The following is a 27,013-nucleotide window of genomic DNA, read 5'->3' as shown; positions in this document are numbered from 1 at the left end:
GGGCTCAAGACTCAAAACTCACATTGAAGCTCAATGTATAAAATTAATGTTAGCAAAGTAAGAGTAGCATTTTCCCATGAATTGAGCTATGCTCTCCCTACATCCATGCACACATCCAAACTAGACAAATGTTAACCGTGGGTATGGGTGCAAGTTTATCAAACCACAACACTAGAATTTAGGATATTTAGCTCGTGCCTTAAATCCCGAAATCTTGCTTCATCAAGTGGCTTCATGAAGATATCCGCTAGTTGTTTACCGGTGGCAACATAAGAGAGATCAATATCACCACGGGCCACGTGCTCTCGAATAAAATGATGACGAATCTCAATATGCTTCGTCTTACTATGTTGCACGGGGTTGTGGGCTATCTTGATTGCACACTCGTTGTCACATAAAAGAGGCACACTTTCACAAGTGATTCCATAGTCCAATAATGTTTGCCTCATCCATAACAATTGTGCACATCAACTGGCGGCAGCTATATACTCGGCTTCCGTCGTGAAGAGAGACACACAATTTTGTTTCTTAGAAGACCAACTCACCAAAGACCTACCAAGAAATTGGCAAGTCCCGGAAGTTGACTTCCTATCCACTTTGTCTCCCGCCCAATCCGAAACCGAATATCCCATGAGCTTGAAATTTGATCCTTTAGGATCCCATAAACCAAAGTTTGGGGTATGAACCAAATATCTAAAGATTCTTTTGACCGCCACTAAGTGGCATTCTTTTGGTGCGGATTGATATCTTGCACAAATACCCACACTCAACATAATATCTGGTCTAGATGCACAAAGGTAAAGCAAAGAACCAATCATAGAACAATATACCTTTTGATCCACATCTTTACCATTGGGATCGAGATCAAGAGAACTTGATGTAGGCATTGGGGTCTTGGCACTCTTGGCATCATCCATCTTAAATATCTTTAGCATGTCTTGGGTGTATTTGGCTTGATTAATACAGATTCCTCCTCTCAATTCCTTGATTTCAAATCCAAGGAAGAACTCCAATTTACCACTCATAGACATCTCAAACTTTTCGGACATTAGCTTAGCAAATTGATCATTGAACACACCATTAGTAGACCCAAAAATGATGTCATCAACATATAGTTGGCATATAAACAAATTACCACCAACCATCTTAGTAAAAAGAGTGGGGTCAATTACCCCAATTTCAAAGCCACGATCCACTAGTATCTCCTTTAGTTGCTCATACCAAGCTCGAGGTGCTTGTTTGAGACCATAAAGGGCTTTATCAAGCTTGTACACGTGGTTAGGAAATTAAGGGTTCTCAAACCCCGGTGGTTGTTTAACATACACCAACTCATTTAGTGGACCATTTAGAAATGTACTTTTCACATCCATTTGTTGCAAAGTAATGTTACGATGCAATGCATATGCAAGCAAGATATGAATAGATTCAAGGCGAGCAACATGAGCGAAAGTTTCACCGTAGTCAATACCCTCGACTTGGGAGAAACCTTGAGCCACCAATCTTGCCTTGTTTCTTGTCACTTGCCCAAGGGCATCTTTCTTGTTTTTGAAGATCCATTTGGTCCCAATGACATTCTTGCAATCTTTTGGTCTTTCCACCAATGACCATACTCTATTGCGCCCGAAGTTATTCAATTCTTCATGCATGGCATTAAGCCAATCCGGATCCTTGAGTGCTTCTTGTACCTTTTGGGGCTCAACACAAGAAACAAAAGCATGATGTTCACAAAAGTTAGCTAATTGTCTACGAGTTGTTACCCCTTTCCTCACACTTCCTAGGACATTGTCCAAGGTATGTTCTTGATGTTGAAGTCGTGAGGCAATCTTCATGGCACGACGTTCCATAGCTTCTTGAGATGAATCTTGAGGCTCAATGGAAACTTGAACATCTTGAAGATCTTGATCTTGGGCATCATTTGGTGAAGGATCATCAACATCAACATTTGCTTGATCTTGCGCTTGATCAACTTGTTCATCCACATGAGGGACTAGTTCTTGTTCTTGGCTAGCTTGTGGATCTTGTGAAGACGAGGACTCCACTTGAGTAGAGCATTGTCCTTCTCCTTCTTCCATACGGGGATCCTCAACGGGCATAATTTGACCTATGCCCATTCTTCGTATGGCTTGGGGAGGAATTTCATCATCTACATGCACAACATCAACTTGCCCCACATGGGAGCCATTATTCTCATCAAACTCCACATTACAAGATTCTTCAACACATCCGGTGGATTTGTTGTAGACTCTATAAGCGTGGGAGTTAGATGCATAGCCAACAAATATGCCCTCATAAGTTTTAGACTCAAATTTAGATAAACGAACACCTTTCTTAAGCACGAAACACTTAGAACCGAATACCCGAAAGTACTTAAGGTTGGGCTTGCGTCCCGTGAGAATCTCATAAGGTGTCTTGTTCAATATCTTGCGAAGATAGAGGCGATTAGTAGCATGGCATGCGGTGTTGATTGCTTCGGCCCAAAAGTTGTATGGAGACTTAAACTCCGCCAACATTGTCCTTGCCGCATCAATGAGAGTTCTATTCTTTCTCTCTGCTACACCATTTTGTTAAGGGGTATACGCAGCGGAATATTGTCTTTTGATACCCTCATCACTCAAAAACTCAATCAAGGTGTAATTCTTGAACTCGGAACCATTATCACTCCTTATTGCCATAATCTTTGCATTGTATTGGCGTTGGGATTCATTGTCAAGTCGATGATGGTTTGTTGGGTCTCACTCTTGTGCTTGAAAAAATATACCCAAGTGTACCTAGAATAGTCATCAACAATAACCAAACAATATTTCTTACCACCAAGACTATCATATGTAGGAGGACCGAAGAGATCCAAGTGAAGGAGCTCCAAAGGCCATGTTGAAGTGATAATTGTCTTGTGGTGATGTGCCTTCTCATGTAACTTTCCTTCAATACAAGCACTACACACACGGTCGTTATTAAATGAAACATTGGTTAGTCCTATCACATGCTTACCTTTGAAGAGACTTTGCAAAGATCTCATATTGACATGCGCTAGACGGCGATGCCATAGCCAACCCACATCAACTTTAGCCATTAGACATGTTTCTTCTCTAGTGGGTTTGTTACCGAAATCTACATAAAGACCATTTTCCACATATCCAACCAAGGCTGCTTTAAGAGTCTTGCTCCACAAAAGGGTCACACTAGTTGTGCCAAAGAAGGAATAAAAACCCATATGTGCAAGTTGAAGTACCGAAAGTAAATTGTATGAAAGGGACTCAACAAGCATGACATTCTCAATGGATGTATCCGGAGAAATAACAACCTTGCCTAGTCCTAATACTGTTGATTGTGAAGAATCTCCAAATGTAACTTGCTTGGACCTTGATGTACTCATTTTGGTGTCCACAAGCAATTCTTTGCTCCCGGTCATATGATTAGTGCATCCACTATCCATGAAGATCCACCGGAAGCAACCTCCTAGAAGTTTAAGCTTTGGTTTAAGTACCTATCTTTGAATGGATCCTTTAACGTTAGCAACAAGGGTCTTAGAAACCCGAATAGACCAATGAACATATTCATAAAGAGAACCGACAAATTTGGCATCAACATGTCCATCATTAATATGACAAAGAACATATGAGGGATTGAAATCCCCGGCACTATTATCATAAGTGGCCTTGCCACCCTTCTTGTTCTTTGGCATCTTCTTGGCCACCTCCCCTTCCTTCACAAAATACACATTAGTGTGGGGAGGAGCCTTGGCTTTCTTCTTGTTGTTGCTCTTCTCATTGTGGTTATACCCAATTCTCTCCAATCCAAAAGCTTTTCTATGATCATTTAAAAGATAATGGAGGTTCTTCTCCCCTTGAAAACAAGCGGCTAGGTCCTTTTCAAGTTGGGCCTTCAACCTAGCATTCTCCTCAATCATAGATCTATGCTTACAACAAGGGTTAGTTGAAACATCTTTATCATTAGAAATTAATTCTTTAACAAGAGAATATAGAAGATGATCACAAGACTCTTTGAGAGACTTGACTCACTTGTCAAGGACTTGTGATCCTTTCCAAATTTGTCAAAGTCCTCAAGGAGGTTCCTATGACCATGCTCAACTTCACATATCCTAGCATAGTAATCATTAGCAAGGGACATAGCATTATCATAGGAATTTTTAACTTTAGCAAGTTTCCTAGTAAGAGACTCCTCAATTTCTTCCCTATTTGCTTGTTCTTCCTTAAGAGCTTCATTAAGCTCCGCAATCTCATAAGCGGCCACGCACTCAAGTCTTACCTTTTCATACATGAGCTCATCATGTTCTTCAATAGTAGCTTGAGCTTCACCTAATTTTTCCAAGAGGTCCTCAAACCTCTTTTTGGTCTCACCTTCCAAGCTTGCCATGAATATCTCGAACTCATTCATGTTTTGCTCAACAACACTACTCTCCTCCACACAATCAAATAGAGGTTAACTCTTAGGAATGACATGTTTGGTGGGAGGAGGGATTACCGAAGAGGTCTTGGCCATGAGGCACTTGGGTGAGTGGTTCTTGCTCTCATTAGGGGAGTCGAAGAGAGATGGAAGTGAATGAGCAATGGCAATGTTTGCCCTCTCCGTGGACTCTTCCTCATCATCCTCTTCATCACCCGAAGTATATTCCTCTTGAACAAGAAGCATTCTTGGTTGCCTCTTCTTCGTTGGCTTCTTGTTGAAGGAGGGCTTGGTCTTCCCTTTAAGGATGAAACGGCCACCATTCTCCTCGATCTTCTCATAGATACACTCAGCAACGAAATGGTCATTGTTACCACAATTATAACATTTATGAGATCTTTGACCTTTGGGCTTGGAGCTTGAAACTCCCTTGTTGTTGTTGTAGTTGTTGGGGTTGAAGGTGTTGGTCTTGACAAACTTCTTGTTCTTCCAAAAAGCTTAAGCCACAAGAGCCATGTGATCACTAAACTCATAGTTGCAATTTTCTTCCGTGATCTCAACTTCTTCTTGTTGGGGTGCTTCACTTGGTGTTGAAGTGGGAGTCACATTGGCCTTCAATGCAAGGTTTGAGCTTTGACAGAGAAACTTGGCGCGAATAAGGTTGTCCTCGGAGGTCTTCTTGAGAATATCCATAGCCACAAATTCTCCCATCACTTGACTTGGAGTCAAGATATAGTAGTCCGTTCTTTGCCTAATCATTGCGGCATGGACCTCTCGGTGTGGGGAGATGGTTTCTATGAATAGACGCTTGATCCATTCATCATTGATGTCACGACTTCCATGGTCCTTCATCTTGGGTCCAAGAGTGATGACTCTCATATATAGCTCATCCGGAACTTCTCCATCATTCATGAATAAATTCTTACATTCATTGATAACCACTTCAAACTTTGACTTCTTGACACTCTCATTGTTGTCAAAATGATCACCAATGAGCTTCCAAGCATCTCTAGCGGAGTCAACTCCACGGACATAGGTTCTATACTCCAAAGGTAGAGCCTTTAGGAGTATTCCAATTGCATGCTCATTGAGTTGATTGTCCACATACTCTCATGGCGACATGTTCTTGGGATCATAAACAAATAACTTTCTTCAACAATTCTCCACAACTCTGTTGATGTGCTCTTGAAGTGAGTCCTCATGGGATGAAACCAATCAACATAGTTAGTAGAGGTTAGCATTGGGGGGATCACCTTGGTTGTACATAGGTGGAAAATTATGATGGCGAGGATTATAATGAGGTGGTGGAACCACATCACTATACAACCCATAGCCACCCCTACCTTCGGATTTGGTAGCACTCTCTTCGATAGCCTTAGCCTTTTTAAGGGCTTCGGCATCCGAATCTTCCTTAGTCAAATCCACCGCACTTGGTGGCTTGGCACGGACGGACTTGGTAGTAGAAGAAGAGGCCTTGTTAGGTAGGTGCTCACTAATCTTTTTGTCCACATTATCTAGAATCACCTTTTGCATGATATCCAAAAGCAATTTGATGGCTTTAAAAGTTAGTGGAGCATTATCATCTATCACCTCGGTTTCTTGGGGTTTCTCAGTGGGTTCCCCATCATTGTTGGCCATACTCTTAAGAGCAGTAAAGCCCTAATTAAGAGACGAGGCTCTGATACCAATTGAAAGATCGGTACGGTCGACTAGAGGGGGAGTGAATAGGCGACTAACAAATTTTACTTTTTGTTTTTCTTTTCTTGAAAGATACAAAGCACTTAATCATCCTAGGGTTTGCTAGATTCTCTAAAGTGAGTGGAACCCTTAGAATGAAATGCAATAGTTAAAACAACAATAGATAGCAAGAAAGTAAAGGGCAAAATGTACCACACCCGGAGACGAAGATTTCACCGGAGTTCCACCTATTGGGGTCGGTGTACGTCTCCGTTTGGAGGAGTGTTCTACCACAAAGATAGTGATGAGGGCACGGATCCTCAAGTGTTGACATGCGCGAGGGAGGAGAGGGAGGCAGGCACACCACAAGTGAAGATGAAGGATACAAGTTAGAAAAATGACTTGTGTGCAAGGGGCAGCCATAGAGAAAGATGATATGCCCAGATTGCACCACAAGTTGAGTATGAGTACGAGGCGCACTAGGACAGCCTACGATGAGCTCGACACGTCTAAGGGCGCCCGGATTTGCGAGTCCATATTTGAGTCGAATTCTAGTTTAAATCGAATTCTAGTTTGAGTCAGAATCCAGTCTGAGTCTGAGTCTGAGTTTCAGTTTGAGTCTGAGTCTGTAATGTGTTTGGGCTGCCCCTCGCCTATATATACAAGGGGTACGCCTAGGGTTATTTATATGGACTTCCCAAAATCTAACCGTTATGCACTGCGAGTTCCAGGGGCGGAACTTCCACTCGACACCGGAAGTTCCGGATGACCGGAAGTTCCGGCCCAGTTCCGGCTCAACCTCCGGAAATCCATATAGGATTCCAGTAGCATCACGAAGCTGGTCCGGAGGACTTCCGGACCTGGGCAAACACAGGCACAACCGCTAGATTAAGAAAAATGTTCTCTCACTTTTTGGTAGGCTTTATGTGGGTGCAAGACGTATGTTTGTGTACGTGAAAAGCGATTCACTCATTACCTTCCCATGCGGACTCCCTCTTAATAGTACGGAGTTCCTACGACTCAATAAATGAAAAAGCCGCTAAACTTCACTATGCTTCTTTTCCAATCTTGAGGGCATCGAATCGTTTTGCGCCATTTGATATCAAATCTCTTAATGCACGATTAGTCCACACAACGTGTTGTCATCACCACCAAAACCACTTAGGAGAGAAATGCCCTTTCAAAGTCCACCTTGGTCCCTGGGCCGACAAATGACATCCCACTTGGCTAGTCTATATTTACGTTTATGTTCATCGCCAAAAGAACCGCGAGCGGTAAAAATCTAATCGCTTCGCAACTACCTTTGGTACCTCAAAAAAGGACATAAAAAACATGGGCAGACTAGTGATAACATAATTAATCAAGGTCAGTCTGCCACTCTAGAGAGGAGCTTTCCTTTCCAGCTACTAAGATTTTTCCCAAAACGATCCACGACACATCTCCACTCTTTATTTAACAACTTACGGTAGTGAATCGTGATCCCAAGATATCGAAATGGGAAGGACCCAAACCCCACACCCAAACAGTTGCATATAGTGAGCCTCAAAAATTTTAGCTTGCCAAAAACAAAAAAATTCGCTCTCCTGGAAATTGATCTCCAACCCAAACAGTTGCTCGAACACACACAGGAGCAACTTAAGATATATGGCATGTTCCATGTCATGATCTAAAAGAAGGACAGTATCGTCGGCATACTGAAGAATAGAAACCCCACCATCAACCAAATGGGGAACAACGCCAGTTAACCGACCACTCTCAATGAGGACTGCCAACATGTCAGCAACAATGTTAAACAAAACTAGGGATAAGGGATCCCCATGGCGCAACCCTTTCTTGGTTTGGAAGAAATGCCCAATGTAGTCGTTAACCTTAACACCGACACTGCCGCCCTTCACAACATCATCAATCCAACCACACCACTTATCATCAAAACCTTTCATCCGAAGGACTTGCTGAAGGAATGACCAATTAACTTTGTCATAAACTTTCTCAAAATCAATTTTAAAAATTACTCCATCCAACCTCTTGGAGAGCAACTCATGGACCGTCTCATGTAGAACAACCACACCCTCCAAGATGTGGCGATCAGACATGAAGGCAAATTGGGAGGGCTTAATAATCGAGCTAGTGACCACAATAATATGGTTGGTACACACCTTCGTGAATATCTTAAAACACACATTAAGGAGACACTGTCTAGGACAATTAAAATGCTCGATGGATCTCGACTCTTCACCAGTACGTTGGATCCAGTGATGATCTGCCTACATGTTCAATTCATCTTCAAAACGTGGCCTTGAGGAATGCATATTTTTTATGTACAAGTCTTTTGGTTGAGAGGCATTTTGGTGCCAAATTATCATTTTACATTATCGTATATACAGAATGTTTTGTTAGAGTTAACCGCTCCAAATTAAAGCCTAAATGCAGCGAGTCAAAACTGAAAACCATATAATCCTATGAACGTCTCCTTTGCCCCACTTTTGAGTTGGAGGCAATGCTCCTCCATCCATGCAGCGTCGCTTCATGCCTTTGGTCACCGGATGGAGATAGCTGGGGGGACCGGACGCTCTGCATCCGGCCAATGATTGTCACAGCGGGTGCCGATGGTGACACGGCGCGGTGACGGGCGATGACCTGTCCAGCAGTAGAAGGAGGCTCACGAGCGCCGCCGTCGACAAGCCCAAGGTGAACCTTGGATTCATCAGGAAACATCGTTTGCGTAAAAGCTCAGCTCCATAGCTTCAGAAAACTGGAACTGAAGCGAATTGAACGTAACTCGGGTAGTTGGTTCCTTGTGGTGGAAACAGCTCACACAGGTTCAAGTCTCCCACTTGATATGGGTGCTCGCGTTTCCCTAGATTTATTTCAGGACCTAACCGGCGTTGTGCTTTCAGTGAGAGTGACGTTACCCGTCAACTACGAGGGGCATGTGGTGACTTCATCAATCTCAAGATGATATGCCGGATCAGTCTCTCAGAGGTGCTCATAAGGGTAGGGTGTGCGTGCATGTGTTCATAGGGGTGAGTGTGCGTGCGTGCTTGTGATCGTCTGCGTATGTACTGTGTTAATAAAAAAAACTGGAACTGAAACACACGGAGAGAGCACCTTTTGGGTCAGATCAGAACTCAGAAGAGCCTCTCTGTTTTGCGCGAAACCTGGCTGCAGATAGAGGTGCAACATGATGACCCTCAGGGTATCGTTTGACCACAATTTTGTAGCTCTAGCTGCATGCAGAGCATTTCTTCCTCCTTACGTGCATCATGCCGAAGAACCACTGTTTCAAATGAGATTAAACTAACTTGAGGTTCACGAAAACCAAAATGTGATGAAGTCGATCCAAAATCTCAGAGTTGTGAAGCAGAGTAATATCTGAAAGAGTACCTTACCTTGCAAACAGCAAGCACGGAGAAATTCAATGGTCCTCCAGCAAGGCATACATAATGTAATCTGTATCCCGCAAAGGCCAAAATTAACGTAACACATGACATACACAACTAGATCTTTTTTCACGGGAAGCAATAATGTTCTCAAACAAGAAGATGCACGCATCAAAATTTGCAGTCACTTATTATTATCATTTCTCCCAAGTCCCAACACATGCATGCATACATACATACAAATGGATTTATTTACATGGCCAATTGTAGCAGAAACAAATGTGACAGTCAATTTGTTTTACGCAATGGCCAGCCGTGAAACCCTCGCTCACGCAAGCGTTGTTGCAACGGGTGTTAGGGTTGCCCGAACACGGCCCATGGTACGTGTGGCTTCGTCTTCCTACACACTGCTTGTTCACCAAAGCTACCTGCACTAGTGCTCCGTCTTCTGCAGAAAATAAAGCACATTCAGTTACCTAGAATAACTTAGTACGACAGGCTAGGACAGTACTGTGGTGTTTGACAAGGCTTTTGGTTGATGACTGGCCGGAGACTATGGAAACAGAGGATGGTGGAAGCAACATGTTAAACTAGTATTACTAGATCGATTGAGACAACAAACGCACCCGTTGTCACAAAAATCAGAAGGACGACAAAAAAAATATTCATGGACAGATCTATTTCTTGTGCAAGATTAGGGAGACTACGAGCTGGATAGTAGACAATGCAACTACGAGTGTCGGGAGAGTGAGTTATTGGAGGAGGATGGGTAAGCTTATTATATTACCGTCGCAGCATATCATAAATAGTAAAATCTTAAATGATAAATAAATTTAATAATAAATGTATTAAATAATAAATATTTTGAACAATTCTTAAGATATCAAATTGATAAGAAAGATATATTGCTTTTTTTCTTATTTAAGATACTAAATTAATAAGAACGGATATGCATCATCTTTGCTTTCCTAAGATATTAAATTGATATGCACAAATATGCTTACTCTTTGATTATTTATTATTTAAGATATTAATTCAATTTATTATGGATAAATTTATTAATGAGGAAATAACACCCGAGGTCCATGAAGTTGGTAGGTCGGAACAGTTTGGTCCCTAAACTTGTAAATCGTGCATTTGCCCCCCTTAAACTTGTTAGGCGTGAATACTTTTAGTCCAAATCGTGTTTTGGAGCTCAAATCTGCCCACATAATAGTTGACATGGCCATTGAGGATGTTAAGAGGAGAGCTACGTCAAACTTGTTGGAGTAAAATGCATGTGCGGTCCCTTAACTAGAGGAGCATGTGCAATTTGATCCTCGAACTTAGGTTTGGAGATCAAGAACTAAAGTACGTTAAGTGGTTAATATACGGTCCTTTTATACCTGTAGGCTGGCGCGGTGGTCGCCGCCGTGGAGAGGGACGGCATCGACGCTGGGCGGCTCGAGCAGGCGACAACTCCGGGGCGAGGGCACCGGCGGCTTCGCGACGTCCGTGCGGTCAAGTGTCGGTGGAGAGGGCGCCGGAGGTCGCGGGCGCACATATCAACGCGGGCAGCGTGTTCCGCCGGTTTTGGAGAAGACAAGCACGGGCAGGGGCTTCCACGAGCGTGGAGGAGGAGCAGGGAGGCGGTGCGGTGCGCTCTAGGGCAGGTAGAGAGGGTGGCGGACAAAGATGGGCTCGAGACAGCGCACCGGAGCAGAGCATAGGAGGGGAGGCGCGGAGGAAGAAAATAGTGGAAGACGACCATGACAGGGGGGGCTGTCAAGAGAGAGCAGATCTCAAACGATGGTTCAGATTAGAAGATATCCCTTTGCGTGCGTATACAGGTATAAAATGAGCGTATATTACCCACATAACGTACTTTAGTTCCTAAGCACGCCACAAACCTAAGTTCGAGAACCAAATTGCACACGTTCCTCAGATTAAGGGACTTGCTCGTCTACATATGTCGGAGGCGGCAGATGTGGGTGTGTGGGGCTGGACAAAGAATAAGAAGTTCACAACGAAATTGCTTTATGATAGGATGGCTAACGATGGGGTACCAGACAGGCGCTGCCGTAGGGGTGGGCATCTGGTCATGACCGGAAGTTCGGTCTTTTTTCGATTCTGTATAATACCCGAAATTTACTGAGGAACTTTGCTACCCGAAAATTCGGTTACCCGGAGTTTCGGTCTTTAGTTCGGTCATGACCGAACTTTACAAAGATGGGTGATAACTCCAAAACAAAATGTGATTCGGTACAAATTTTAGCAACGTTTCACTTTATTTCTGATGGAATTTTCATATCAACGTGGGCACTGGGGGTTTGCAAAGTGAAACTGTCGATTGCCTCTGTTGTGCCGTCATTTTTGCATAGGGAGTGGTTGGCGCCTAGGTTGGGTTAGGAGAATGGGTTGTTTTTTATGACGTTCGGTCCTATTCGGTCTTTCGGTCTTTTCTCAATTGACACCCGAATTACTAGAATAAAATTCGGTCTATAAATTTTTCTACCCAAACATCTAATCGGTTTCGGTCTTTTCGGTTTTGGTTTTCGGTCATCGGTGTTTATGCCCACCCCTAGGCGCTGGGAAGATATGTGGAAGCCACGGGTGCCTCTGAAACAACAAATCTTTGTTTGGTTGTGTGGTAAAGGACGGATACAGGTGACTCAGGAACTACTGAACAAGGGATGGCAGGGGGAGCCTGGCTGCCAACTTTGTGGTGAGAAGGAGTCCAGTGATCACTTGCTCTTCTTGTGCCCCATTGCTGTGTTTTTATGGTGCTGCTTGAGAGAATGCTTCGGGTGGACGCAGGCACCTAAAACCTTGCAGGGATACTTTGAGTGTTGTATGGGATGTGGGGGGCTACGATCTAATCAATAATGGCGGAAGGTGCTGGCTGTGGCTCACCCGAAATGACATGGTGTTTAACAAGAAAATTTGTCAAACACTTCATCATTTGCGAGCGTTAGTTTTTTTTTCTGAAAAACATAAGTCGTCGATGGCTGGAATTTTGGAAAGGATTGGTGCCGCTTTTGCTTCACACAATCCGGGCCGGAGAAGCTCGCGTAGGGGTGGGCTAGCTCCACTGTCACTTTGATCGGTGTCTGTTTTTTTTTTTTTTGAAAGGATGATCGGTGTCTGTTAGTAGGACTGCCGTGGTTTGGGACTTTATTGAGAATGTATTTTGGTTTTGTGACACTTCGATGGTGGTATTTTGCTTGTAAACGGTGGCATCCCCAGCCGAACCACGGCCTTTCTAATAAAGTCAGGCTGAAAAAGCATTTTCTCCAAAAATCTTGCTCGTCTGCCTCGTCCTCAGAAGGAACCTGAAATTGCTTTTTAAAAAAAGGAACCCTGAAAATCGATGGACCATTTGAGATGAGGAAATCGATTGATTTTTTTTTTGAGCGAACAGGAAATTGATCGATGGACTGAAGGAAGGAAGGAAGATGCTGGACCGTGGAAGGCCCGTGGAAGATGCTGGACCAGCCGTCCGCAGGCCCAATAAGCATTTTATTTTAGATAGAACCGTAAAATTAAACCTAAACATTCCCTGCCGCTGGCCCTAGGTCATATTTTAACGCGGCGAGAACGGCGGCGGCTGCTGCGGCGGCGGCGGGATGTGTTTCCTCTATCCTCCCGAGGAAGAAGCGCGGCACCGGGAGGTGATAGCGGTGCTGGGCCTGTACGATGCGGGCTGGGCGGTTGGGAAGCTGATGGAGCGGTCGGACGTGGCGCCGGGGCAGAACCGGCTGCTGCTGCCGAGTTGGGCGGTGCGGCGAGGCCCCATCCCCAAGATCTTCCCGGAGCTTGGTGAGCTCCTGGAGGACGGGAAGAACGCCGAGAAGACGGTCAGCGCCACGATGCTCAGCGCGGAGCCGCTGGTCGAGAAGGAGATCGGCCTCGTCTTCCTCAACTGCAACGGCGCCTACCGGATCAAGGGCGCCGGCTGGAAGCAGTTCGTGGCGGAGAGCGGCGTCGCGGCGGGGGATCGCCTCGATCTCTACACGTGCCGGCGTCCCCGCGACGGCCGCCGCTGCCTCTTCGTGTTCCGGAGCAATGGCGGCGGCGGCGGGCTCCGCCTCCGGGGGGGTGCACGTGGCAGCAAGCGGATGAGGTTGCTGATGAGTATGCCGGCACCGCCGCCCGTGGCCGCAAAGCACTGTGCAGCAGCGCAAGATCGTATCCAAGAGATTGCAGCGGTGGGAGAGAACACAAACGTGCAAAAGGAAAAGAAAGCAGCACCACGGCATTTGCTTTGGGATGCGGCTACTGAGTTAGAAAAAAATGCGGCTATTGGACTCTTAATGTTAGCGTGGGGCTACTGAGGATCCATGATTATGGGTAGGACACTCATCAACCGTTTTTTTTTTATCAACAACTTCGTATAGTTGGTCACGATTTTCGTATAGGCGGATTGCTTCATACATGAATAGATAGTTTATAGCGCTAGTTTTTTTTGTGTAAAAGATGACGAGGGAATAGCAATGGGACCGGGACATGCACATCAGTATGGTTAATGTATAAATCCCATCGATATAGCGAATATATTACTTCTTGGAAAAGTCAAAAGTATTATGTTTGTCTCAATTTCGTCCCAACTACCATCCGGATTTTATAGGTATTACCCGCAAAAAAAAAATTATCCGTGTTTTCTTGGTTTTATCATTCTCTGTTGCTAGTTGGTTCAAGGACCTATTTGTAGTTATTGATATTTTTAGGATCTTTGTACTGCTGTTGATGGTTATTGATAGATATATGCACATTTTTCAAAAAAATAATAATAATATATTCAATCAATTTCAAAACTTGAACTAGAATATTCCTCTGTCCAATAAAAGATGTCTCAAGTTTGTCAAAATTTGGATGTATCTAGACATGACTCAGTGTATAAATGCATTCAAATTTGGTTAAAGTTGAGACATCCTTTGTTGGACGGAGGTAAACTTTTCAATTGATTTGAATAGATGTCATATCTGAAAATAAATCTTCATAGAAATGGTCTTATTTGTTTTGGGGATACTGTGGAAAAGAAGCAAATTTATAGTAGCATTTTCACTTGTAAATGTGGGGATCTTCTTCTGACTTACTTGGGGATCCTAGCTGATGCTGTTAGAATAAGGAATAAACACTAGAAGAGGATTGAGAATAGGATTGAAAATAGACTAAGTTGTTGGCAGGGGAGGATCTTATATATGGGGGCTAGAAATGTTCTGATCAATTCTAACTTGAACAGTGGACCTTTATACATGATGATGTCCTTTCATGAGCTACCTATTGGAGTTCATATATGAATTGAATTCTATAGAGCTAAAATGCACTGGTAGGAAGAGGTAGGTATTAAAAATATCACATTGTTGCTTGGAAGAAAGTTTGCCAACTTAAGGAATAGGGGGGCTTGGGGATACTTGATTTAGAGATGATGAATCATGCTCTGTTAGGAAAATGGATATGGAATTTGGTTCATAGTTCTGGTTTGTGGCAAAATTTGCTCAAATCTAGATATATCAAGAACAACTATGTTTTGGTCTAATTTTGTGGCATAGATCTGGGTTGAAACTCTGTAAGTTTAGATTTGCTTAAATCTATGTTTTGGTCTAATTTTGCATAAGGATGATTTTCTAAAACTCTGAAAGCTTAGAATTGGAAACCGGTTGAATACTAGATTTTGGGAGGATTGGTGGATTGGGAGCAAACCCTTGATGTAGCAATACCCTGACCTATATGAAATCTGCTTCAGTATAAATGTATATGTAGCAGTTGTGGTGCAAAAGAAAGGGGCAACTATTTGTTTTAGGCATGCTCTGTGGGGAAGGGGGGGGGGGTTATCTGCTGATTGGGGGAAAATACTTGCTGCTTCTAAAAAGGTAAGGTTAATTGCTTCTGATGAAAAAATTTGGTGGACTCTCTCCCAGAAGGGATAGTTTAATGTTAGTTCTTATTATAGACATTTGATGTGGACTACTGTTGATTTCCCACAGAAATTTCTATGAAAAATTAAAATTCCATTAAAAATTAGGATTGACCAAAGATGTGTTGCATCATAGAGGGTGGAAGGGGGATACTAAGTGTCAGTTTTGTGGGTTGGAGGACGCTATAGATCATTTGTTCTTGTACTATTCTTTAGCTCGTTTTATGTGGAATGTATTGAAGTGTGCTTTTGACCTTCCAAGACTGCCAGACACTGTTGCTGACCTGTGGCAGATCTGGCTTCCTGCTTTCTTTGGAACTGTTAAAAGTTGGTTATGGTTGGGGTGACAGGTCTATTGTGGGTGTTATGAAAAACTCGGAGTAGACTTGCTTTTCTAATATTAGACCCACTTCTCTGTTTGGAATGGTGAAACTCTTGTGTTATAGGCTTAACCTTTGGTCAATTTTGCAGAGAAAGGAGGCAAGTAGAAGTCTTCTTCCGTGGGGGACAAGCATGTGGTTGCTGAAGTTTTGTGAAACTTGAGAAATAGGGTTGATTTTCAACTGCTGAAGAGTGCTGATCTTTGACAATTGGGTGGGGAGATTTTGTATAGTGGAAACTAATTGGAAAATGTGTTGGTGCTGGCGTGTGTTTTTCTTCAAAGTTGACATCTTAGTTTAACTTCTGTTCGTTTTGCTCAGAATTGACTCTATATTGCTTCCTGGACGATAGTCCTATTTTGCTGCACTACATTGCTGTAAGAAAACTCCTGTAGAACTTGTGGTTTCCTTATGAGAAATCGAAGAGAGAACCTTCTCTTTTTTCAAAAAAAAGGAAAGTCACTAATTCGTGCTTGCACCCTGCCTTACTGACAAGGAAAATTAGTCGGTCACGCAATATTTTCTTATCTGCCACGCAAACCACTCCATATGTTTGTCCTATCTCGTGGCCTTCTTGCCACGTGAAAGATCCACTAAGAGTGAGATGTATAGGTGGCCAACGGACCGGGCTTTTTCGCAAAGCCCGAAAGACCGACGGGCTTAGCCCGGATGTGCCTGGCCCGGCACAGAATTAAACGGGCCGGGCTGGCCTGAGGCCCCGGCTGTGCCGAGTCTGCACCTCAACCATAGGCCCCTGGGGCCCGATTACTGAATTTCTTTTTTCTTAATCTAAATAGACTGCGCGGTGGCAATAAAATCCGTGGGCAAAGAGGGTCAAATCCAAGACCTCCCCCTCAGCTTTTCACGTGCTGACCATGCTGGCTTTTGTGATAAGTCACATGGCAAAGGCCTTTTGACCCATTTTCTCTTTGGAACACACAAAAAAGGACCACTGGGCTAGATTGTGCCCACGGGCTTTTTCGAGACCCGTCGGGCTTACCTGGCCCGGCGCGTGCCTCGTGCCGCGCCTGGGCCGAGGGGTGGCCATTTAGGGCCGGCCTGACACCTTTAATCTCGGGCTTGACCGGGCAGTGCCCGGTGCCTGGGCCAGGCCCAATTAACAAGTTCAGGCCAGGCCGATCCACCTATAGTGAGATGGCACGACCTGACAAGTCGGGCCGTTGGATTTTGTGTACACGATAGTCGACAGGAGGCACCAGCATCCATGTGTACAGGGTACTGCATGAGCCCAAGCTCTCACCGCTAAATGCCTAAATGGCCCGACCAGCTCCAGCTCATCTCTTTTCCAATTTCGAAGGCAACTCAAAACTGGTTTAACGCAAAAGCAGAATTGCATGAGCCAAGCTCTCACCAGTCACCACCATCCATGACGTTACCAAATCGCAACTATATCAAGCAATTATCACAATTATTTCCCGATCAATGAACATGTGGACATTGGTACCTCCATTATTTGTCGGGCGATAAATGAGAAGACAACACATTGAGCTCCACGCCACACGGACGACAGTGACGGCTCAACTCATCTGGCCGCCGCCCGTGCCGGACCCGGACCTCGCCACGAACCGCCCGATGACCCGGACCAGCTCGCCGGCGGCCTCGGACATCGGCTTGACCCCGAAGAAGGCGTGCTCCTCACCCTGGAACACGACGAGCTCCACGTTCTCCTCCTTCCCCTTCCCCTTCTCCGCGGCCAACGCCTTGAGCCGCTCCGCGTACTCCACGTTCTTGTCCCTTAGCAGGTCGCCCTCCGCGGCCACGACGAGCATGGCCACGTCCAGCAGCGGGTCCAGGCTCGGGCTCTCCGGCCCCAGCGGGTTCAGCAGCGGGTGGTCCCTGTTGGCGCCGGCGGGGAACGAGAGGCGGCCGTACCGGTCGCACATGTCCCGCGTCAGGAACGCCGTGGCCGGCGAGTCCAGCTCCGACCGCGTCGGCTGCTCCGACATGAACGCCGGCATGAGGAGTATGTACCCGGCGATGTGTGCTACGGGGTCGAGCCCCGAGGCGCCGAAACGGAGGGCCAGGTGGTGCGCGAGGTTGCCGCCGGCCGACTCTCCGGACACGAACACTCTGCGCGGGTCGGCCGCGTCGGCGAGCCACGGGTTGGAGGTGTCAGAGGCGAGCTGGGAGCGGAGCCAGAGGAGGGCAGCGGCGGCGTCCTCGTGGGCGGCGGGGATGCGGTGCTCGGGGGCGAGGCGGTAGTCGAAGGAGAGGACGACGGCGGGGAGGGAGGCGGCGAGGCGGAGGCAGCCGGCGTGGAAGTTGGGCCACGCGTAGGAGCCGATGCAGAAGCCACCACCGTGGAAGTAGACGAGCACGGGGAGCTTCTTCTCGGCCGCGGCGGGCTTGTACATGCGGAGGCCGAGGCCGCGGCCGGCGTCGTACACGGCGTCCTTCCACTCCACGCGGCCGTCGTTGTCCAAGCCGTCGTCGTTGCCGGCGGGGAAGGGCAGCGCCGCAGAGCGCACGACGGTGCCGTCGCTGAGGAGCTGCAGCACGCCGCGGCAGTCCTCCACCACGTACGGTTCTGTGGCTGGATCAGCTGAGGACGCCATTAGAGCTGAGAGCCGTGTCCGTCGCGGTGCCTGCGCGGGTCATATAATGGACATCGTGCACACCGGGTAGTTACGTACGTCACCTAACTTAGCTACTAGCAGAGTAACCCCCCAGCACGTGATCTGAACGAACTGTACTGATGGGTACACTTCCGGAGATGTCGAAACATTGTAGGCAGGGGATAATGCTGGATTGTTTAATGTCTTTCAGTTAATCGAAGGACGAAGGGGAATCAGTGGCGAAACACGCAGCACTGGTGCTCGATGTTTGTTCCAAAGGGTCTCGGCTAGTCGCTGTTCTGAAGCGGACGCTGGGTGACATGATGTCAGTCAAAAATTGGCATGGATGCATGCATTTTTTCTCCTTCGGACCTTTGCTCTGCTTGCACGACGCTAGTCACTCAACTCGACCAAAATTCACGGCGTCAAAGTCTTGGGACGGATCGTGCACATGACTTCCAATCGAGAAAATCGTGGCGATTTATTTACACGAATCGATCCACTGTGCATACAAGCTAGCGATCGATAATCCAGAGCTCCGGACAAGTCGACAAGACGTCCAGCTAGTCGCCGGCGTTCTATTGCAGAGATCAGCTAGCTGCCGGTAAACGTCGCGGCCCCGGCGCCATGCACGAACCGCCGCAGCACGCGGAGCAGCTCGTGATGGAGTGATGGAGTCAATCTGGGCGGACAAATGGATCCCCTGAAGCTTCAGTTTGTTTTCGTGTCAAAAAGAATTTCAGGGCCTTTTTGATTCATAGGATTGGAAAAATAAAAAAATAGAAAAAATATAGGATTGCAATGTTATGTCCACTTGATCCTTATAAGATTTTGTTTGCATCAAAGTTTATTTGATTGGATCAAAAGTTTTCTTCCAAGAGCTTGATCCCTGTAAGATTTTGTTTGCATCAAAATTTGTTTGATTGGACTAAAAAATTTCTTACAAGAGGTAGGAGTCGATGTAAATTTTCCTAAAGAATGTAGTACAAATGAATTCTTAGAAAAATTCCTATAGGATTTAATCATACGAATTAAACGATCAACATAGCAAAAACTTCTAAGAATTTAAAGCCTCTAAAATTTCTATGGAAATCCTTTGAATCAAAGGAGGCCCGAGTCTGTTTCTCCCATCGTCGACATTGCTGAAGCCTGAACTTGCTGTAACGTTGAAAGGAGGCAAGCCTATCAGCAAGACTGCAAACCTAAACAGCAGTCAGATTTGCCATAATAATTGTTTTTGAAACACCAACAGCGTGCTGTCGTCTGTCAATTAAAATATTCTTGGCAGTAAGGCCGTTCATTTACACATGTCCGACAGAGAAAAAGCACAAGGAGCAAGCTGAAATGCCTCTTGTTAGGCAGTAAGTCTAACCAGACTTTCCACGTATGATGTCACAATGAAGAAGAAGGCATCCCGCCCAGCATTACGTTCAAAGCTGCCTGCTCGACGACGCTGGTACCTCAGCTCTTCCAACGCACACACTTCCATCAGCTCATTACCGTCAGGCCGGTAGTGGTAGACAATACAACCTCTTACCAGCAACATCACCCGGCCTTCCGGAAGAAGCGCCAACGGCCGGCAATTGTGCGAGACGTCAATCGAGTAACGCAGCTCCCAACGCGAATTCATCATGCCGTCGTCTCGCACCAAGGCCCACAACAAGGTCAGAGGCTGCGGCCCCGGCCTCGCGCTCGCCGGAGTAGTCATGAACAGCTCCCCGCGCACCGCCTCCAGCAGGAAAGGTTCGTCGAGGTCGGGGTCCATGGCGTCGGGGAACGCCGTGACCCCGAACGTCTCGTGCTGCAGGCTGAAGCGGAGAAGGCAGCGTGGGCGTGGGCTCAGATTGTAAGTATCGATGTTCCAGTAGACATGCCCGTTGAGCGATTTGGCTGTTATCCACTTCAACGGAGGGTACGGAGGATCAGCTACTTCCCTCCAGTTAGCCGTGTCGCCGCCGCCGCCGACGGTGTACACTTGCGTCCCCATGAGGAAGATGTCCGTTTGTGGGTGCCTGGAGCGGAAAAAGGGCCGGACAACTTTGTACCTGCCGCAGCCAGGGTCCAGGCCGAGGCCCACGGGCAGGCAGACCCGGCGTGGCACCGGCATCGTGTTGGGGTTTTCTTGATCGGGCAGCGTGATGGCGTCTCTGGTGGCCGGGTTGAAGAGGTAGACCTTGGTGTTCGTCGGGAGGAGCACCAGGCCGTCGCAGTGGGCGAAGTGGCAGACCGAGCTGAACTCGCCGGAGTAATCTTTGCTGTGGATGAGGCTTGCCTGATCGTCCAAGGCCCGGTCTGGCTCCGGCGGCCATTGGTAGAAGCGGATTCGGGTGGAGAAGGTGGTCGGCGGCCATGGCTGATCACCTTGGGTTTGGGAGACACGGGTAGTAAGGGCGAGAGGGCTGATGAGCAGCGACGGATTCTGCTCCCGTTTTGAGGTCGAGTGGTTGAGGTGCGAGCGGATGAAGAAGGCGCCGGAGATTGTTGTGCGCCAGGCTTTGCTCACGCTCTTGAATCGGAGAAGGGATTTGACGGGGAGACGGAGAAGGATCTCGTGGATTAGTTCCTCTGGTAGCTCTATCGGCGCCGCCTTGCTGATCCTCCTGCGCTTCATCTTGGACTCGATCGACCTGCGGATATCGATCGAACGAGCGACCGACCCGTTAATTTATAGAGGTCCTTTCCGACCTCGCCGTTGTACAAAAGCAGATCGAGGTGGTACTAAAATACCGCCACGTACGTGCTGGTCTGGTTTTCCAAACCAATATGCGGTTGGGCCGACAACGGGTGAATAGCTGAGGTTCGTCCGACCTGTAGGTCTCGTTTCTTTGGGCTTGGCCCGTATGTTTCGGTCTGCCACGCAATTGGATTTTGACGTGCGATTCTCGCCACGCGGCCCCGGGCAGACGGAAGTGTCGCATCGGACGCGTATTGTAAAGACGAACCCGCGTCAAATCTACTCCCATAAATTGTGACTTCGTGCCTAACGTTTGACGTCCCTGAAGCGCTGCGCTAAATTTACTAGCCCGCCCATTGCTACGGGTCAATAAAATCACAAATTATTTATTTTTATTTTCTGTGTAGGCAACTCATGGTGCTGTCGAGGTCGGCATGCGGGTGTGGTGGTCGGTTGTAAGATGGAGTAGGAAAAATCGTGAAAAAAACTGGAGGAAAAAAAAATAACGGGCAGTGACATATTGGTTGTAATTTTAACTGGAAGAAAAGAAAATAATGAGCAGTGGCATATTGGTTGTAATTTTAACGAAGTTAACCTACGGCGACGACCGCGACCGTACCATCACCACCAACTCCAATTTAATAGATATTAATAGATTTTATAACCTGTTATGAAAAAATACATACAAAAGTCAAGAAAAATTGGTGATCCAAACACGAAAATAGTGAAAAACAGATGAGAAAAACGAGATTACGAGAATCCACCGCAATGCCCAAACGCAGCCTAATAGTATCTCTAGCAGTTTTTCTAAAGTGGTTCTTTAAAAGGTTTTAAAGATGGGCACAACCACTATTTAGCAAGTTCTCTATCTCATTCTCAGTTCCCTAAATTAATTTACGGAACCCAGAGCGCATTCCCTAAGACCCAAAAGCGACCGGCGGGTGAAAAATGACCCTCAAACTGACTTTTTTTTTTTGACGAAATGCAGCCAACACTACTTTCATTAATTAAGGTAGAAAAAAGTATAAAGATTGTACCAAGAAAAAGAAAGTACAGAGAACAACTCAAGAGGACATACAACAAACATCGCCACAAGAAAACACACACGTTGCTAGAGGAACGTTCACGACACCATTGAAAGGCATCTCGACACCGAGACATTGCTAAGAGCACAAACAACAACACCCTAGTCAGCAGCCATCACCACGACCACCGGAGCGAGCAGGTCAATGAGTGCCGCCGTCGCCGTCGAAAGACCTCCAACTGCCAAGGCAAAGTCGAAGGGCAATAGGAAGCCGAGACCCGACACCGCGCACGAACCTTGACCGCCAACCCTGCCACAGGACACCCCGAGCACGCTGTGGAGATGCTGGCCATTCACGCCGTCGAAAGGCATCAATAGCCGAGACAAGCCAGGAACACGAAGCTCAGAACAACGCATGGAAAATGATTGACAATGCCTGAAGAAGGAAACCACGAAAGGTCAGAACCCGCTGCCCAGCAGCTGCATCGACCCGCGGGGAAACCACAGCTCCAAGACGGCGTCCCCAAGGAGTCAACGACGCACAGCGCCGCCACCGCCCGGTCCAGAGGACCTAGGGCTTTCACCCGGATTTGAGGGAGGGCCACAACATTGCCTTCAAGAAGTACACGACGCCCTCAGACGTCACCATTGTTGGGACCTGCAACAACTGGCCCAGGCTTTCGCCAAGCCCCACAACAACCCACAGCAGGTCATGGCAAGGAACAGCAGGAAAACGAGCCCGGCGACCGCCGCCGCGCCCACACGGCCAGAGAACTCCAGAGCAAGAGAAGTTTCCATGAAGGCCAAGGAACCGCGAGCCGCTGAACCGAGCGTAGAGCCCCGGATCCAACGACCGAGCAGAGCTGAGACCGCACCAGAACCAGCCCACACCACGTCACCACGCCGCCACCAAACGCCGGCCCCGCTGCAGATCCGGGCGCCGAGCCCTGGATCCGGCGACCTAGCTGGCCGCCGCCGCAGGAGCTCCACATCGCGCCGCCACCGAGCTCCCGCACAGAAACGGCCCTACAGCCCTACCGCGACCTTCGGAGGCGGAAAGGGGGCCGCCGCCACCGCGGCAAGGCCGGCGGCAGCGGTGGCAGAGGGGGACTCGCGGGGGAGGGCCTGGCGGTGGCTAGGGTTTCTCCCCCGGTCGCCTCTCCTGAGACGGACGGGGGTTAGGGTTGTAGCCGAAACATTATTTCTCACCCTGTTTCAAACTGACATTTCACGTCCCCAATCCTCCCTACTTGCATCCTCTAAGACTAAGGCCCATTCAGATGGATAGTCCCAAAAATCTCTAACTAAATAGTATGACGATGAAATTAAAGAGGGGGATGGGGAGTGGTGTTTATTGCAGGAGGCCAGGTGGTGCCGGTGCTGGGTGTGGGGGATGGTTAGTAGTTAAATGCCATGGCAGCATATCTTTAACAACAAAATATCTTAAAATTGAAATTTAATCAATATCTGAAATAATAAATAATAAAGGGCAAGTATATCTGTGTTTACCAGTTTGATATATTAAAAAAGAAAAGATAGTCCATATGTACCCGTCTTATTAATTTAATACATTAAATAAGAAAAGAGCAGCATATCTTTATTATCAATTTAACACCCTAAAAAAGAAAAGAGCAACATATCTTTCTTATCAATGTAATATCTTAAGTAACCAAAAAGCAAGCATATATGTCCTTAGCAATTTAATATTTTAAATAAGAAAATACCAAGCACACTTTTGTTCTTATTAATTTAACATTTTAATTAAGCTATGTGAACATAACAGCGAACACATAGGATGGTCAATCTAGTATTGTCAACAATAGGCAACTTTGCATGTAGCAACCATGGCTTGACCGGCAACCATAGAACAAGCATGGATTGATGGTCGGGCACCACATAGCAACAATGAGAAAATGTGATAGACCATCACATACCAAAAACCATGACCGAGGAAGAAGAGCCCACCACCACCGTGGTTGCTCAGGGCGTGACCGAGCCGGCAACATTGCACGACAGCCGGAGCCGAAGTAATGGTTGAGGAAGAAATTGCCACCTCATGATACAACGAAAACATATCTATCAATTGCTTTTGAAGTTTAATGAGGTATATTTTCTGATGAAATCAATTATTATTTTAGGACTAATATACTAATTTCTACTAGATTCCAACATATTTTCCTTTTTTGTTTGTGTGCATAGAAACTTCAGGAATCAGGAAAATGATCACAAATTAGATATACTCGAGTCAAGACGAAGCTGCGGCAGAAAACGTGACACCTAGAGCATGTCCTAAGGCCTAGGCACCTGATACCCACAAGTGTAGTGGATCGATTGCAGAGTGTCGAACCGATGACCTGAAGGAATTGACGTGTGAAACTGGAGTGGAAACAACTGTGAATGATGCAAAAGAATTTTGAGTAGAAATTACTAGTTTTATAGAAAATTGCAAACGAGCAAGTAACCAAGATTTATGCAAACATTCGGAAGTGACCAATTCTCAAAATTTGATTTTAGACAAGCCAAAGGTTGCAATAAATAAACTCAAACGTTTCCAATGGCATGGGTGTTTTTCCTAGTCATAAGCTTCTACATACATTTCTATGAGAGAGGTGCCTCACTCTTTTCTCATATGGGCGGAGCCAAATGGTAGGTATATAGAAATTCACGACAATATATCTTTTTTTAATTGTGTGTCCAAATACCAGATCCACGAATTAAAAAAATATGTTTAGGCAAGTCTAACCACAACATTAATCCCCATAATTGGGAGCAACCATGTTCACTCATAGGAGAATGCAAGGATCCATCAAATTTTCCAGTCACTTTTTATTCTTATGAGTCCCATAAGCAGCCTGACGGGTATGCCTACGGATTTATTACATGAGACCATGTATGCATGAAGAAAGGAAGGTCATCTAGCACTGCTTGCTGCAGAAACAGCGGAGATAGCCCCCACACTTGCCCCCGGTGAAACCCAGTCTCGCAAACGCTTGCGCAATTGGAGTCACGTACACATGGACCATGAAACTTGTGGCTTGCTGTCTCACAGTCCCTCGCCAAAGCCACCTGCACTAGCCCCATGTTCTCTACACAGAGAAAACAAAGCAATCAACTAGCCTTGATTAATGTCAGTAGACCGAGACAATACATGGTGCCAGGCTGATATGTTGAGACAGGAAACACACCTGTGGTCACAAGAACCAGAAGGACAATCACAAAAACTTTCATGGACAAATCCATTTTGATTCTTGTGAAAGATAAGGAGGACTGCCAGATGAATAGTACGAGAAAGAACTAGATAGATGAAATTTGGAGTGGGTTGTTGGAGGAGGGATGGGGGAGTCTATAGTTTTATACCTCTAGCGGCACCTCTTAGGATAAGCAGTGCACCGATTTTTTTTTAGTATAGCCCCACTACCAACCTCCATATTATTATTTTTCTTTCGAAAAGGAAAACATCCCCGACCAACCTCCATATAGGACAGAAAAGATAGAATCGGTGGCCAGGTCAATGCAGCCACTTCTGATTTTTATGTGCAATATCAGTGAAGTACTAAACAAGAGTACGCCGCACAATTAATTGATCGAACCTGCTAGAATTCCATGACAATTACATGACCGAAGTCAGAGACGGCTGACCGCAAGGCCGGAATTGTTGTGGTCAAGGGTTGGGGTCAGAGCAACGACAACGACGCCCCGGTCGTGATGCATACTGGACGTCGAGGTAGCGGCAATCTCATAGTTAGACGCATCGGCCATGCAATGCACTTCGTGCTTTGGTTGCCTCGTGCCATGAGTTCTTGTTGCTTTAGACGTACGGCTAGTGCAGTTTTAAAACTGTGGTTGTTTTCCATTTACGTTTGGACTAGAATCTGGGTTTTCTTTCGATAGTGAAGCCCCGCTACTGCTGGTCATACGGGGAAAAAAGGTGTCAACATGAGCGATTTTCTGCAATATACGTGACGTGAGGAGACGAAAGGGGAGGATGCGAGTACGTATCAGCGCACCAGTTTTCCTCCATCGCCGCCTCCTTGGCGGCTGATGCTCCTCTTTTGCTCTGTTTCAGGTGCCCTATTCGTCGCTTCGTCGGACTTATGCTCTGTTTCAGGTACTGAAACCACGCAGCCGTACTTCGTATGGCATCCGGCCTGCCAGTTCTTTGGGCCGTATGGGAAGCACGGGCACAAAGATTATTTTGGGGGGCGGGCACGTCCGAGCCACGCCCCCAATACTACAATTTTATTTCAGCTAATTTCATTGAACTAGGCTAAAATTCTTCAAATCAAACGACATTTCATTGAAATTTAAGATAATTTACAAGATGTTTTTTTTAAAAACCTAGTCATCTAGGCAATTGATATAGGAGACGCGGCTGCTGCTGCCTCACTCTTTTCTCATGTGGCAGAGCCAATGGTAGGTACACGCTAATTCACGACAATATAGTTTTTAATTATATTTCCAAATACCAGATCCATGAGTAAAATAATATGCTTAGGCAAGTCTAACCACGACATTAAGATTTGGGTTCCCATAATTCCTCCATGCAGTCAATTCAAGATTTACCCTGGGGAACAACTATGTTCTCTCATAAGAGAATGCAAGAATCCATCAAATTTTCCAGTCACTTTTTATTCTTATAAGTCCCACAGGCAGTCTGAAGGGTATGTCACCTTTTATTCTTATAAGTCCCATAAGCACTCTGAAGGGTATGCATACACATACATGCATAAATACCTACGGATTTATTACATTGGAGCATGTATGCATGAAGAAAGGGAGGTCATCTAGCACTGTTTGGTGCAGTAACAGCGCATAAGAGGGCCCTCACGCTTGTCCCCACTGAAACCCTCGGTCTCGCAAACGCTTGCGCAATTGGAGTCGCGCACACACGCTCCATGAAACTTGTGGCTTGGTGCCTCACAGTCCCTCGCCAGAGCAACCTGCACTAGCCCCATGTTCTCTGCACGGACAAAACAAAGCACAATTAGCTACCCTTGAATAA

General features: G+C 46.2%; 4 protein-coding genes across 4 annotated transcripts; 1 reads left to right on the top strand and 3 right to left on the bottom strand.

Moving 5' to 3' along the window:
• Positions 1-12,445: 12,445 nt before the first annotated feature.
• Positions 12,446-14,012, top strand: LOC100833761. The gene has a single exon (XM_014896306.2). The coding sequence runs from the start codon at positions 13,067-13,069 to the stop codon at positions 13,772-13,774; it is 708 nt and encodes a 235-aa protein (XP_014751792.1). The 5' UTR covers positions 12,446-13,066; the 3' UTR covers positions 13,775-14,012.
• A 3,058-nt stretch (positions 14,013-17,070) lies between these two features.
• LOC100833456 (probable carboxylesterase 15) lies at positions 17,071-18,537 on the bottom strand. The gene has a single exon (XM_003561356.4). The coding sequence runs from the start codon at positions 18,311-18,313 to the stop codon at positions 17,276-17,278; it is 1,038 nt and encodes a 345-aa protein (XP_003561404.1). The 5' UTR covers positions 18,314-18,537; the 3' UTR covers positions 17,071-17,275.
• A 1,130-nt stretch (positions 18,538-19,667) lies between these two features.
• LOC112270651 (putative F-box protein At5g15660) lies at positions 19,668-20,924 on the bottom strand. The gene has a single exon (XM_024458570.1). It carries the CDS (start codon positions 20,922-20,924, stop codon positions 19,668-19,670), a length of 1,257 nt encoding a protein of 418 aa, XP_024314338.1.
• Positions 20,925-24,750: 3,826 nt separating this feature from the next.
• Positions 24,751-25,326, bottom strand: LOC112269966 (defensin Tk-AMP-D5-like). The gene is given in 3 exon segments (XM_024457536.1): positions 24,751-24,984; positions 24,986-25,095; positions 25,195-25,326. Coding segments are annotated over 3 exon segments (225 nt in total). The 5' UTR covers positions 25,252-25,326; the 3' UTR covers positions 24,751-24,926.
• Between the last annotated feature and the right edge of the window lie 1,687 nt (positions 25,327-27,013).

The sequence above is a fragment of the Brachypodium distachyon genome, chromosome 1 (genome assembly GCF_000005505.3).
Source record: "Brachypodium distachyon strain Bd21 chromosome 1, Brachypodium_distachyon_v3.0, whole genome shotgun sequence".
NCBI classification, from domain to species: Eukaryota; Viridiplantae; Streptophyta; class Magnoliopsida; order Poales; family Poaceae; genus Brachypodium; species Brachypodium distachyon.
The sequence above is the reverse complement of the archived record's forward strand: the minus strand, read 5'-3'. Positions and strand labels throughout refer to the sequence as shown.